Genomic DNA, 15081 nt, shown 5'->3' on the forward strand with positions numbered 1-15081 from the left:
GACTCCAGTCACCCCAGCCATAAACTGTTCAGACTGCTTCCATCAGGAAGGAGGTTCTGCAGCATCCGGTCCCGTACCAGCAGACTGAGAGACAGCTTCTTCCACCAGGCCATCAGACTGCTGAACACGTCATAGACACCTCAGCTTCACTACTGGAACTTTAACATTATGCACTCCATACTGTACAGTAATGCCACTGTTTTGCACATGTCTCAACTCTGTATATTTTTATATATTTTATTTATTGTTGACTCTATTTAATTTGTAAAATATGTGTACACACACACACACACACACACATAGAAAAATATTTAGTATACACATCCAGAAATGCATATACTATTATATATTGTACATATATTTATTATTTTCAGATTTAGCCATTCTTGTATTTTGCTTGTTTACATTATTGTATTTGCACAACTCTGTTGCTTGTGAAGCTCGCACACAAGAATTTCACTCACATGTGCTGTACCAATGTACCTGCACATGTGATGTGACAATAAAAGTGATTTGATTTGATTTGATTTGATTTGATTTGATTTGCTTTGTCAGATTTTGGGTTGGAGGAGGGCTGGAGCCTGTTTTAGTGAGGGGTGGGATAAACCCTGGGCACATCACCAATCTATCACAGGGCTATTCAGCTGATTTTAATCTCTGCAATCAACCTGACATGTGTGTCTTTGGACTGAGGGAGCAAGCTGTTCGCCCAAGAACAGGGAGAATATAGAAGCTCCACACAAAAAAGCCTCAGGTGCTGACTGTTTTGAATGAAAAACCCTCTTTCTGTGACATGACAATGATGACCACTATATAAAAGTTACTGTCACATCACGGGTTCGTGAGGTCCCATTTTGGACCCTCTATTTGAAAATTATGGGCATTACCATTTAGGCTTTTTGGAGACAAAAGTGACAACATTAGGTTCATTCATAGATCTATAATTAACCTTGCATTACAGATACCTGCTAATTAGTGCAGATACCCAGTCTCATTAAGTGAGCAATGCGTCTTTAACACTTTAATACCTCTTGCATAAGTCACAGTGCATTTTAAATGGGTGAGCCATAAAATAATAAGAAATAATTCAAATATATAATAAATCACCCTGTAAATGGGAATTTTTCCCATAGAGACTTAAATGGTTTATGAACCAGGACGAAAACATGTTTATTTCTGCTCAAAAGTTGTGTTTTTCAACAGTCAGTCTCAAGTGGCTAATTAAGTATTCAAGGAAACTGCAAGTAACAGTTTTTGCTGCTTAAATGAGCTGTATGTTTATTTCATCACTTCACTATTTCGTTTCGTATCAGTAAATTAATTGATTCTTTTCTGGAATGTGGACATTTTAAATTTTCCTGCAACAATAAGACATTTCTTAAGCAACAGCGGATAATATTTATTTGTTGCTTGTTGATATTAGTTTATGAACACCTTAAATAAAGGGGAAATAAAAGTTGCTATATAGAAATTAATCTGTATTTTATTTTTTAAAAGAAGAACTCAATAGTGAACAACTGAAAAAATATCATTATCATAAAATATATAGATTTGACAAAAGAACTTCCCACTTCTTGGGTGAGTGGAATAACTTTCACATAGCAAGGGGAGAAAGTCCATAAACAACAACTTTATCAAAGATTTAATTCTACTCACAAAAAGGTTTGTAATAGGAGATGAAATCTCAAACATTCCTGGAAATATGAGAAACTTTTACAGAATCTGATAATACTGGATTATTCCTGTCCTAACCTGGAATAATCTTTATGCTATTAACAGCATTTCATGCTGTCACCAAACCTTCTGAAAAGGTCTGCAGTTATATGGTTTTGCCCATGATGAGAAGGCTCATGAAAAACACCATAATGAAAAAAATCCACATGAAGAAGCGGTCTAAAACTTTGGCCACCTTCTTCCACTCTCCAGTCCTTTTCTGCGTGGCCCTCTGATCTCTGTGGCAGTTGGCTATATACTCTATGTTACGCAAGAGCTGTGTTTCATTGCTTTGGATGCTGCAGGAAATCTCTCTGTCTTTTTTCTCTCCATCACTCACTCCTCCCTTCCTGCATCTCCTCCCCTCCCCTGAGTCACCACAGTCCAGGCTTGCAAAAATGCCATTCTTCCAAGAGCTGTAGTTGCTAGTAGGGTTCTTCCCGATTGAGCCTATAGGAGACAGCATCTGATCCATGTCTTCTTTTTCCTCTGTGGGCATAGGTCCCACTATCTCTTGTCTTCTCTCCATTCTGAAGATGCAGTCCTCTCTGCCCGGTCCCGCCTGACCATTCATGGTGCAGTTGGTGTTCTGTACAGGAGGAGGCTCCTGTTTCTCTGGCTGAGGTGACATGCAGTTCTCCCCAACTTCATACACAAAGCACATTCTGGCCATGTACTGCAGAATGACTTTCTTGGCCCATTTGGGAACAGGCTTGGCATCAGGGCCACAGTGGTGTATGTTCATGACAAATATGGTCAGAGCAGTGGAGGCTGTAATCATTGTCATTGTTGCAATGTAATATTTTCCTGTGGAAGGAAATAAGATGAGAAAATCTGTGAACAGATTTGTAGTGCATTACTATCACGCATACTGGGATTTGATTCTTACCAATTAGTGGTACATTCTCAGAGGGGGGCATGATCTCTGCAACCAGTAACTGAAAGACAGTGAGTGCCAGCATCACTGTGACACCCAATGACACCTTCTCTCCAGAGTCAGCAGGAAGGTAGAAACCAAGTGGTGCCAGAAAAGAGATCATCACACATGGTATGAGCAGGTTGAAGACATAGAAGGATGCTTTCCTCTTAAGTTTCAGTGTGTAGGTCACATCTGGGTATGGGTCAGCACAGCAACCATAAAGAACAATGCTCTTCTTAGCTGGCATACCAAGCACCTCCCACTCAACGTTTTCCACCAGGTCAGCCAGGTCAGCACTCTCCATTGCATTAAGGATGTCAAGCTGGTTACCGTTGTAGGTCCAGGAGCCGTAGGTGAACCGGCATTGCTGAGCATCAAAGGGGAAGAAAGACACATCCACTTTGCATGAGCTCTTAGTGATTGCTGGAGAATCCCACATTATCTGTCCATCATGTCGAATCACCACATTGGTGTCCATGGGACCAGTGAAATGATCATCTGCGCTAAAAAACAAAGAAATCATTGCTGAAAAAACAATGTTCAACAACACTGTAAATTCATACTAGGAGCAAATTTTGAATAGGTCTTTTACAAAAACAGCTTTGATTAGTTTCAAACTGGAAAGGCACAAGTACACTAGGTAAGGATCGTGTCTGTTTTTATTGCTTTTCAATAATATAACATGATTATGTTTAATGTTTCAGCATCCTTTAGTTTCAATGACACTTTTAAACCATGGGAGGCATCATTATATGGAATTACTTTACACCTACTTACCTAATACTTTCTTGCACTTTCAATCACTTTTCTAAAATTCAAATTTTATGGTTTTGTTTTTATAGTTGCCTAGACTGTTGTATATGCTGCATTATTGGACTATAAGAAGCAGTCGGCATAGGCCTGTACACCTACAAATGACAGCTTCAAAGCATGTTTAGCTTGTGTATTTCATATTGGGCAGAATGTCGTCATACAGTATTGAATTTGTGAACTCTATGCCCATCCAACCTACCTGTTATAGAGAACTATATCAGGTCTCCATACATAACTACCCGGTATGCGGATGGTATCAAGGCCGTCATAATCATCTTTATTCCATTTAAGGTGTGCATCAAACCACACTTGCCGTATCCATAAATATGCAGTTAGAATTTGGTTTCGCTCATCCTGTAATATATTGAGAAAGGTGATCATAAAAGGGGAATATTACAGTTAAAACAGTAAAAATAAAAAATAAAACACAATAAAATAAAATACAAAACAGCAATACAGATATATGTGTATCTGCATGGATCAATTTCACTCATACGGTTATGTGCACTGTGGGAGTTTACCATGTCAATTATCTGGGAGAGTGTAACCTGTAGAGTTACATTCAGGATGGTGTTTGTGTCCTCTACAGGCCTCAGTGCGCTAGTGTAGTTTGTGAACAAATCCTTTAGGAGTTTCTGAGCATATCTTCCATGAGCACACCAACAAGCTAGGGCAAGGAACAAAACAGTTTAAAGCTATGTTAACACAAAACATGTGATGCATTTCAGTATTCATGTATTTCCATTTTAATCGAGAAAAATATGTGTTTGCTATGAAAGGCATGCTGGTGTGATCATGAATCATTAGATTTTCAAGCCAGTGACATGCACAGCAAAGGCAGTGCTGTGGATTTAGAGGGTTGCAAGAAAAGGGAAAAACATGTGGGGCATGTGAGACAAAATATGGATGGTACAGCAGATGGTGGTAGGGAACAAAGGGCAATGGCAATCTATATTTCCCTTCTATAAGGCTCTAGAAATAGACCAAACACATCTGCCAACATGTGCCAACAGTGACTTTCGCTGCTAAAGCTCTGTATATGGAGTGCAACATGCAACATTAATCCAGTGAACAAACAACAAATAAAAATGAGCCTAAACCTGGAGGCAAAGTATTGGGAAATATTCGTCAAACGCACGAAGCCATTATTCACGCATTAAAATAAAATCTAATTAAAATAATCACTCATCAATCAGGAAACGAGCAGGAAGAGTTTTCAACAGGAAACGTAGTTTATAGCACTAAATTTATTCCCAGTGTCAACAATGGATTTGGACTAACCAGATGTTAACCTCGAGTCCTGTTTCAATAAAGCCTCTGAGCTGGATGCAAAGAAGGTCTACAGGATTATGATGACAGCAAAATCCCCAAACAGCTGGCAACAAGTTTGCGGATTGCGGGAAACAGCTTGAGGGGGAGAGGAAATATGAGGTGAAAAGGATGTTCTATAAAATATAATAGATGCAATGAAATACAGATGACTGGGATCACACGTCCAACCACACTTTATAGAAAAATGTTATCTAAAGCTTTCTTCTCTGCTAGGACAGTTTTAATATAGTTCCCTTTCATATGATATTAAACCAACCTAAATAGGAACGCAAAACTGATCGACATACCGACATCGTTTTAGATTATACGAGGTAAACAGAAAATAAAACGAAAGTAAACTTACTCGGCAAAATACCGACACACAGCAGCCAGCGGAATAAAGTCTTCGCCATTCGCCATTGTTTCATCTTGCTGAAGCAAATGCCCTCCATCCGAGAACCATTTGAACTGCTCTGTCCCCAAACACGTTTTATTCGCCGAAAATAGTCTTTACAAAAACACACCGATGGGGGAAGTCAGCAGCGATGTAATCCGGTGCTGTACAAGCCCAACAAGCGCTCAGGAAGGGGCGGGACAGAACGAATCCAGCTGATACGACCACGTGTACACCTTGCACAAACACGGCGAGTTAAAGGTGGTGTTGTGTATTATCTTTGATGGGGTTTTGGTGGCGAATTAATGATAATAAGAACAGTCCCCTGTTTGCTGTGATTCAGCACCACGGAGAGCTACCGGCAACTAACAAACAAATAATAACACATTTCTCGCTCCTTGTCTTCGGGCTAAATCTGGCCAATGATTTTTTTTTTTAAAGATAATAATTACATAATACATAATTTGCATTATGTCGAAATATATATGCTGTAGCAATCACAACACTGTCCTCCTCGACTTTCTCTTCCGGGTGCTGGTGGTCCCCACCTACTCGTTTTACACGACAAGGATGCTACACCCGCAGGCCCGTTATCATCTCATCGGAGCATTCATCTGAGGTGCAAACAACAAAACAAACAAAACAAACACCCCCTAAAATGCGGGAATTTAAAATGACTGGATGAGCCGAGCAGTGTTTTAGGCGATCGACGATAGCTGATTGAGAAATGCACGTCCACCGCCCTGCATACTTAAATATTATTGTTACAGCGTAGGTATTGTTGGGAGAGACCACTGGCAAACAGTAAACAGGGTGAAGGTAGGATGGATTTAGCCATTACATGTTCAGTAAATTCACGCGAATGTTTTAAATCTGAAATGTTCCCGAGTGGTTCAAGATAAATATTGACCTTATGGATGTACTTGACATGTTTACTCATCTCCAGTCTATTTTCTTCTTACCTAGCATAGCTACAGATGCCAAGAGCGTTATATCCCGTATGTGATCATCTTTACACGATTGTTTCTTTTCCCGCTGTCGCAATCTAAAATGCTACAAAGTTCAAATATTTTGGGGCATGAAAGACCCCTGGTTATTAGGGTATCCTTCGCCACCTGTGTTCTGGCGACTGTGTGCCTACCCCTGCTCGGGCTCATCACTTGTGTCTTCATATCCTCTGTTTTTCATTTTGAAGATGCCACTGGTACACACTGCCAGGTAATGTGTATGTTTAGTTCTATGGTAGTAGTTGCAATACCTTATTATGTATTGATTATATATTTTTAACCTAAACAAAATTCTTGATGTGTGTTTAGGTTCCTAATTACCTGCCATCTATAAGTGCCTCTATCAGCTTAAGTCCTGAGTGCCACATTTGGCGATTCTGCATTGGACTACACTCAGCACCAAGGTTACTGGTGGCTTTTACCTACTTCAAGTTTTACAAGGCTCGCTTTGCTACCAGGTTTCCAGAGAGTTTACTCAGCTGTTTAAACCTGGGCTTTTCTATATCTGAAAACATTGGACTCTTGTTGCTCACATACGTATCATCCACTGAAACTTACTGTGAGTATTCTGAATTTAGTTTGCATTTTTGTACAGGCCTTGTCTGCACAAATATAGTGTAATACTATAATAATAATACTGATAATACTATTACCTATTCTTGTACATTAAAAACAAGCAGTTTCAGTTGTGCTAAGTATGATATGACTGGTGGTTGGTGCATTTATGTAAAGTTTAATAACATATTATCACAAGTTCTCCCCATTTGTTGGTCAAATTTCCCTTCCTCTTTGTGTTTTTGCTCCTTAGTTGTGCATAAGGAAGGTTTTGTCCTGTTCATTGTAAGTTCTCTAATCTACATGTTGATAACCTGCCGTTTATGGAAATCTATTAAGAAATATTCCTTAAGTCCTGAGGTAAGAAATAGCAAATGAGGCACTAGAACTTAAAAACTGCCATATCATTTGTAGAATTACAGTCAATTTCAGTATTTGTTTACTTTGTTGTGCCCTCACAGGATGCCAAGTCTCACCACTGGAAAGTGCGTTTCTTACTTCTCAATGTATGTTTCTGTGCTTTTGCCGGATTCTTTTACTGGAAACACAACATGTACTGTGAATCAGGGAGTGAGTATTTAACCCATCCTTATGTTTCTGTGTGGATTGTGTGCTGCTTTATTAATATTAATCATCAACCATCATATTTACAGTAATGCAAATATTCACAATATTCTGACCAAATTATATTTTTTCTGTACTCTGTTTCTTCTTTTATCAGGTTACACATTCTTTGCCCTGTTTGAGTATCTAGTTGTTTTCTCCAATATGGCCTTCCATCTTACAGCCGTGTGGGACTTTAAGAGCCGGGAGGTCATGCTCATTTCATCTTCAGAGGATAAAGACTTCTGACTAGAAAGTCAAGGACTAGGTACTACATGTACCACCCCCCAACCACCTGATGATAGCAGCCTTGATCCTGCTGAAGCGGAAGGGTGGGATGAAGGCCTTTTCCATATATTTCCATGATGACCAGTCACAAATCCTTAGTGAGTGATGATGTCTGACAAATGAACATAAGATATGCACATGTGCTACTGTAGGGGTATTAGGATAACTTTAAGTGCATTCTTTTGCCTCAGTGTCTCATTCATGGATGCCTTCACCAACCTACATGATGTTATGTAATGTGACATTTTAACTTTTATACACTGCACAGCAAATTTGTGGTCATACTAGAAATGTGCCAAAGTAAAGTGATAGTTCTTCAAGTATGCTTGGCTTTTATTTTGAAATATAAACTCAAGGATAGGAAATGGATGCATTCTGAATTCTAAGCCTTAGTGTCCAGCTTCAGAAACACTGCACTCTATTTAGAGTCCTCAAAAAAGATTGGCACCGATACTCACTTTCATGTAATAAAATGCAATATTCAGGTTGCTGTTGACAAAGCGCTTTATTCTATGTTATTACTTATTTATGGTTTATTTTTTAAGGGCAAGTATATTACATGAACCACATTACACACCAGAGTATTTTTAATCTTAGCTAGTTTGCCATGCCCATTCCTAGTCGGGCTTTTAAAACACAAACAGAGACATAATAAAGTTCAGTAAATCATAACTTTAAATACTTCTGCAATACTGGCAGTTGAAATGTTAATTTAACACTTTTCAAAACAGATTTCCTCAGTAATATGTGAGGAACTGTGCACACTATTGTGTCCTGATTACCTAACTCTTCGCTGTGCACCAAAATTAAATCCCCCAATAAAAACCTGTAGATTTAAATGAAAGAGTATACTCCAGATTGACATGCCATATCAACAGATTTAGGAAAAACATGATAAAATCAAATTTAATTAAAGTACCTAAATTAAAAACAATCAATCAATCAATCAATCAATCAATCAATGAACCGTGTAAAATTATCCAATACAGTGAATACCTTACCTGAGAAAGTCCTATATTTGTGAAACTGATAATACTCAGGTCTTGTTAACACTGTGTTGGGGATAGATTCACATTTTTGTGATGATGGTTAAATTGGCAGGTTACAGCTCAAAGTTAAGATCAGCCTATAATGTCAATACACAAGCCTATATTATCTGATCTCAATACCAGGAAGGTTCAGCTAAAAATACCTATGTAACTGGCAAATTTAATTTAGGGTGCACAATTTAAGTTTGTTTAGCCTGACTACCTTTACACAACTTCAGCGCATCTCTTTATACTAGTTATACCATTATCAGTACCATATCTGTTGGTGCCTGTCCTGTTTAGGCCTTACACTTTCCATGTATGCACAAAGGAATTCCTGCACATGGAAATAAATTTGTCTGGTTAAAGTTTAAATGGAATTGTTTGCATATTTGTGCAAACTGTGCTGTGTCTAATAAACAAATCACTGTAAAGGTTATTTCATCGTTCTAACAGAACTTAAAATATATATGCACTTCAACTTATGATTGACTTAAGACATCATTATATGCTACTGTTCATTTGTATTATACCACCAAGATTGTAAGGTAGTCTCAAAATATTTCCTCTGTATATATCTTGCAATATGATTGAATTTGCACTGCTCTGAAGTTTCTTATAATCCACCATATATCTAAACCAGATGATGCAAATGATCAAAGCTTAATATTGTGTAGGTTCTAATATTAAACAATCTATCAATCAATAATATTAACCAAATATTATGTGACAAATGTATGTGAAGCGCATCACTAAAAGTTTATTACTTTGTTCTTCTGTTTTCAGATGAAGTAGTCAGTAAATATCTTCAATATGTCATTAAAGATTTTTAAAAAAGCTATATAATACTGAAACCTATGAACCATGATGTGATGACAGTAATTTTCTCCAATATTAATTATTTTATTTGCACTCAAACTTAAGGATATTTACCATAATATACTGGCATGACTTGGAAAATACCTCAGTGTGCAGGTTTACTCTACAGGAAAGCTACAGGACCCTGTGTTAGCCCAAACAGTCAACATTGCAGACATATACTCTGCAAAGTCTGTACATGTGTTTAATAACAGGAATTCTAAAAAAAAAAAAAAATGAGTAAGAAAAGTAACAACAAATAATATATTTTTCTTTTTAATTCAAGCACCATTATTCTTTTAAATAGAGGTCTCTATCAAACAGTCAAGGTTTCCCTTTATAGTATAACTCTGAATTGATAACCAGATCAGTAACAGTCAAATAAAATTTTTGGACACCTAAAATTTCTCAGCAAAAGCCATAAACCTTCTTCAAATGTATCTTAGTTCAACAGAGCAGCATGTTTTGGGGCATTAGATCCCCTTTACTTCAAGAGGTGTCCTGCCAACCTTTGCTGGTGTGCATGCAGGAACGTATTGCACTTCTTGGATTTCCACCTCGACACACCCTTTGGACAGAGGTCACACCATTCCAGCCTTTCACAGTGAAGCAGCAGATGTCCACACCTGTCCTAACACGCATCTAGTTGTGTTGTTGCTGTGAATATCCTGGGATGTAGCCTTCCTTTTGAAACAACACATGTGGTGGAGAATATGATTACATTTATCCAGCTTAAAATGCTGGCATGTTGACTTGCTTAAAATTGTGAGCAACTGCCAAGCAAAACCTGGATTGGTGTCTCATTCAATAAGACACCGATGAGCCAGCAATCTGAGATGCACAGGACAAGGATGTATCTAAGCAAGGCAAGGCAAGGCAAGTTTATTTATATAGCACGATTCAACAACAAGGTGATTCAAAGTGCTTTACAGAGACATTAAAGAACAAAAACAAATAAAAAGCATGATTTAAAGTTGATTAAAAAAACTGTAGATAAAATCAAAACAGTTGATCAGCTGAAACACTCAGTTTATTTAAATCCAGGTTGAAGACTCACCTGTTCTCAGCTGCATTTGAATAAAGCACCAAATCCACACTTTAAGCTTAAATTTCAAAACTTACATTTAACTACTGATTTTATCTACTGTTCTGATTTTATCTGTTTTGATTTTATATACTGTTGTTTGTTTGTTTGTTTGTTTGTTTGTTTGTTTGTTTGTTAATTAGTTAGTTAGTTTATTTGCTTGTTTTAATCAATTTTAAATCATGCTTTTTATTTGTTCTTGTTTCTAATGTCTCTGTAAAGCACTTTGAATCACCTTGTTGTTGAATTGTGCTATACAAATAAACTTGCCTTGCCTTGCCTTGCCTTGCCTTGCCTTGCCTTGCCTTGATAAAATCAGTAGTTAAAATGTAAGTTTTGAAATGTAGCTTAACAGTGTGGATTTGGTGTTTTATTGAAATGCAGCTGAGAATAGAAGAGTCTTCAACCTGGATTTAAATAAACTGAGTGTTTCAGTTGATCTGAGGCTTTCTGGGAGTTTGTTCCAGATATATGGAGCATAAAAGCTGAATGCAGCTTCTCCATGCCTGGTTCTGACTCTGGGAACTGATAAAAGACCGGATCCAGATGACCTGAGGGATCTGGAAGGTTCATACTGGGTCAGGAGGTCACTGATGTATTTTGGTCCTAAACCATTCAGAGCTTTATAGACCAGCATCAGAACTTTAAAGTCTATCCTCTGACGGACAGGCAGCCAGTGTAAAGACCTCAGAGCTGGACTGATGTGGTCCACTTTTTTGGTCTTAGTGAGGACCCAAGCAGCAGAGTTCTGAATGAGCTGTAGATGTCTGACTGATTTTTTAGGTAGACTTGTAAAGATCCTATTAGAGTAATCAAACCTACTAAAGATGAATGCATGGACTAGTTTTTCCAGGTCCTGTTGAGACATCAGGGCCCGTATCCCTAAAGAATCTTTGTGCAAAAAGTGGCTCCTAGCGGCCAAATTCTAAGAAAATTCTCAGAGTCATGACGTTTTCTTAGAATTTCCCCTAAAAGTGACACGACAATCCCAGTTAATATAAAAGCTATTCCTCAAGATTTCTAGCGCTTAAAAGGGCTCCTAAGGCGAGATCTGCTAAGAGCAGGGAAGAGGACTTTTAGTGGCTTAGGAGTTCCCCTAAGCAGCTGCACAAAATGGCCAACAGAAGAGGCAGGAGAGATGTCCTGCAAACACTGGATGACTGGGAATTATTGAGACGCTACAGATTGGATCGTGCAGGAATCATGTTTGTGGTGGATCTCCTTAGAGATGCAATTACTTCACCAACTCGACGCCACAACGCTATTACACCGGAGACGAAAGTAATCACAACCCTGAGGTATTTGGCAACTGGGAAAATGCAACAATGCAGCAGTGATGACTTGGGTCTGTCCCAATCCTCTGTCAGCAGAGTCATCACCCAAACACTGACAGCTTTGTCACAACCTAATATTGTGACACAATTTGTTTCATTCCCGCTGGATGCCCGCACTTTACACACACATAAAAGGGCATTTATGGACATTGCAGGATTCCCTGGCGTTGTGGGTGTAATTGATGGAACACATGTGAGAATAATTGCGCCATCAGAGGACGAGGCTGTCTTTGTTAACAGGAGGAATTTCCACAGCATCAATGTGCAAATAGTCTTCAATGCGGCCTGTAAGATTTTGGACATTGTGGCTAAACGGCCAGGCTCCACACATGATGCGAGAATGCTCTCCGAGAGTGGCATCAGACAGCTTTTTGAGAGACGCTATGTGCCAGCTAATTGCCACTTGTTAGGGGACAGTGGCTACCCATGCAAACCATGGCTCCTTACACCTTACCTCCAGCCATGCCAAGGGCCCCAACTAAACTATAACAGGTAAGCCAAACAATACAAAAATCATGGAAATGAAATGCAAGCAATATGTTAGAGCATCCAAGTAGTGCAATATTTCCATCAAATAATTAAAGGTCTCTGTATTCTATTGTAGGGCCCACAAGACAACAAGAGCGGTGGTGGAGCATGGCATAGGCCAGCTTAAGAGGCGCTTTCATGTTCTCCACGAAGAGGTGCGGCTGAGGCCTGAAAAAGTCAGCAAAGTCATCATAGCCTGTGCAATATTACACAATATTTGCAAGGTTAGACAGATTGCAGAACCTCTGGAGGATGGCGATGAGGATGAGGACAACGATGAGGATGGTGGTGAAGAAGATATTTACATTCCACAGGGGAACCTAGCCCAGAGTGGACTGCCTTACAGGGCAAACTTCACAAATTTACATTTCAGGCAAGCTGTAGCCCCATGTCTTTTGAGAACTTGTGATGGTATTAAGAACTACCACAGTTTTACTGCACATCACCTGCAATTGTTAAATGCAAGACACAGAACACAATCTGTAAATGGTTTATTTTTTAGGTGTTCAATTTTAAGGTGGTAGTACTCCTCCTGAAGGGAAAGGACTTCTTTTTGTTTTTCAAACACATCAATTGTGAGTTGCAATCTGCTCTCCTGCAGGGGTGCTGACGGAGCAGGTGCTGCAGATGGGAATGGTGTTTGATCCGCTGGGCTATCCTGATATTGTGTCCCAGGCGCGCCTCTTGCCTTGGCTAGTGACAGTTGGGCCAAATTTTCCTCGTAACATACCTTTATGTTCGTTCACCAACTGGGCCAGCAACAAACCTTGCTCCTCAGTCCAGTTCGGCTTGCGAGTCCTTTTTTTTCCCTCCATTTTCTGTGTTTGTAGGATATTTGTTAACAAGCCTTTATAAATAGACCAGCCAGCAATCACAGACATTGATAAAAACTGAGCCGTGTTACCCTCGTTAAGACCACACTGGACTTGTAACGTTGTGATTTCCACTTCATTAAGGACAGCCCCTTGAGATAGGCCATCTTGTTTTCAATGGGGTCCATATGGGAGTGAAAGTACAAAATATGCCAGCTAGGATATTAATATGAGCAAATAAGACACGAATCATTATTTGAACAGGGTGTAATGAGTTTAAGTTTTCACATATTTTAGATTCTAATGTTAGGCTATAACCCCTACAGCTTACTATTCATTTTCCAGATATTTTCTTGAATGTGAAATATTATTTACAATTACAGTCAGCATAAGATTAGAGTGTATAATTATGTTTATTGATTTGAGGGTACATCCTTTGCTCATTATCACCAAAAGCTCATTTCCATCAAACTTGTAGGATCAACCAATCACGGCTTTTGAAATGATGACTCATACCTAGCAACGGGGTCACCCACACCTCCTCACTAAGATAGGATTTCCCAACCATTCCTTGCTCAGAGTTCAATGAAAATGTTCTGGAATCACTTCGAAGCTAAAACTCCTGGCAAGGAATTTTTAGGTTAAGTTAGGAGCTCTCTGAGAGGATTCTCAGAATCTTTAGGGATACGGGCCCAGATCTTTTGTCCTTGAAATATTTTTTGTTTTGTGCACTTTATCTTCAATATATTTATTTTGTTGTGCCTGAAATGAATGAATGAATGAATGAATATTAAGCTTTTTTTGAAAGCAGGGGAAAGTGCCATCGCCTTGACCTTGCTGTTGTCAAGACTGACGACCTGTCCAGGGTGAACCCCACCTCTCATCTCATGGTATCTGGGATGGACTCCATCAGCCATGACGGCTTGTGTAAAATCTGGTTATAGCTTATTGAATTCAGCTGTGTAACTCTACAAAGAGCAGAGATTGAAAAAGTCAGAGTTTTTGTTTTAATCAGCCGGCGAGCACTGTGAGGGTCATGTTTTTTGACTTTTCCAGTGCTTTCAACACCATCAGGCCGACCCTCCTGGGTGATAAGTTAGCAGCGATGCAGGTGGATGCTTCTCTGGTGTCCTGGATTGTTGATTACCTGACAGGAAGACCACAATATGTACGTTTCCCACAGTGTGTGTCTGACAAGGTGATCAGCAACACAGGGGCACCACAGGGGACTGTCCTCTCCCCCTTCCTCTTCACCCTCTACACCACAGACTTCAGCCACTGCACAGAGACCTGCCATCTTCAGAAGTTTTCTGATGACTCTGCGGTGGTTGGATGCATCAACAGGGATGATGAGACAGAGTACCGGGCTGTGGTCGACTCCTTTGTCACGTGGTGTGAGCAGAATCATCTGCAGCTCAACGTGGCAAAGACCAAGGAACTGATCGTGGACTTCAGGAAGACCAGGAAACACTTGACCCCTGTTTCAATCCAGGGGGTCAGTGTTGACATTGTGGAGGACTATAAATACCTTGGAGTACACATTGACAATAAACTGGACTGGGCTAAAAACACCACAGCACTTTACAGGAAGGGCCAGAGTCGTCTCTATTTTTTGAGGCGACTGAGGTCCTTCAACATCTGCCAGAAAATGCTCAGGATTTTCTATGAGTCTGTTGTGGCCAGTGCGATCCTGTATGCTGTTGCATGCTGGGGGAGCAGGCTGAGGGTCGCAGATGCCAACAGACTCAATAAACTAATCCGTAAGGCCAGCAATGTTGTGGGGATGGAGCTGGACTCCCTCAAGGTGGTGTCGGAGAGGCGGATGCTGTCCAAG

At 39.5% G+C, this 15081-nt stretch overlaps 2 protein-coding genes and 1 long non-coding RNA gene across 4 annotated transcripts in view; 2 read left to right on the forward strand and 1 right to left on the reverse strand.

The window, feature by feature from the left end:
- Positions 1-10853, forward strand: part of LOC145420158 (uncharacterized) — a 219957-nt gene extending 209104 nt beyond the window's left edge. Inside the window, exon 2 of the long non-coding RNA XR_013901467.1 lies at positions 10534-10853. This is a non-coding gene — a long non-coding RNA (uncharacterized LOC145420158). The remainder of the gene's footprint in view (positions 1-10533) is intronic.
- chrna10a (cholinergic receptor, nicotinic, alpha 10a) lies at positions 1458-5289 on the reverse strand. 2 transcript variants are annotated; one of them, XM_026193526.2, is made up of 5 exons: positions 5121-5289; positions 3967-4112; positions 3645-3799; positions 2603-3135; positions 1458-2520 (listed from the first exon to the last, which is right to left on the reverse strand). In XM_026193526.2, the coding sequence occupies exons 1-5, from the start codon at positions 5206-5208 to the stop codon at positions 1820-1822; spliced, it is 1623 nt and encodes a 540-aa protein (XP_026049311.1). In that variant the 5' UTR covers positions 5209-5289; the 3' UTR covers positions 1458-1819. The 2 variants fall into 2 exon arrangements, with proteins under 2 accessions (XP_026049311.1, XP_080145176.1); XM_080289050.1 differs by adding an exon at positions 4727-4852 and having other exon boundaries at positions 3645-4112; positions 5121-5278.
- On the forward strand, positions 5705-8103 carry LOC113036922 (acyltransferase PGAP2-like). The gene is made up of 5 exons (XM_026193527.2): positions 5705-6368; positions 6467-6716; positions 6966-7072; positions 7174-7282; positions 7434-8103. Exons 1-5 carry the CDS (start codon positions 6201-6203, stop codon positions 7562-7564), a joined length of 765 nt encoding a protein of 254 aa, XP_026049312.1. The 5' UTR covers positions 5705-6200; the 3' UTR covers positions 7565-8103.
- Positions 10854-15081: the final 4228 nt, after the last annotated feature.

The sequence above is a fragment of the Astatotilapia calliptera genome, chromosome 14 (genome assembly GCF_964374335.1).
Source record: "Astatotilapia calliptera chromosome 14, fAstCal68.1, whole genome shotgun sequence".
Classification (NCBI taxonomy): domain Eukaryota; kingdom Metazoa; phylum Chordata; class Actinopteri; order Cichliformes; family Cichlidae; genus Astatotilapia; species Astatotilapia calliptera.

Excerpts from the sequence above, each read along its gene's own strand:
- chrna10a (XM_026193526.2), bottom strand. The coding sequence starts at position 5,208 with ATGGAGGGCATTTGCTTCAGCAAGATGAAACAATGGCGAATGGCGAAG. Across the intron at positions 4,113-5,120 it reads GTGTGTCGGTATTTTGCCGA|CTTGTTGGTGTGCTCATGGA; the intron begins GTAAGTTTACTT and ends TCCTTGCCCTAG. Across the intron at positions 3,800-3,966 it reads TCTCCCAGATAATTGACATG|GATGAGCGAAACCAAATTCT; the intron begins GTAAACTCCCAC and ends AATATATTACAG.
- LOC113036922 (XM_026193527.2), top strand. The coding sequence starts at position 6,201 with ATGCTACAAAGTTCAAATATTTTGGGGCATGAAAGACCCCTGGTTATT. Across the intron at positions 6,369-6,466 it reads CCACTGGTACACACTGCCAG|GTTCCTAATTACCTGCCATC; the intron begins GTAATGTGTATG and ends ATGTGTGTTTAG. Across the intron at positions 7,283-7,433 it reads CATGTACTGTGAATCAGGGA|GTTACACATTCTTTGCCCTG; the intron begins GTGAGTATTTAA and ends TTCTTTTATCAG.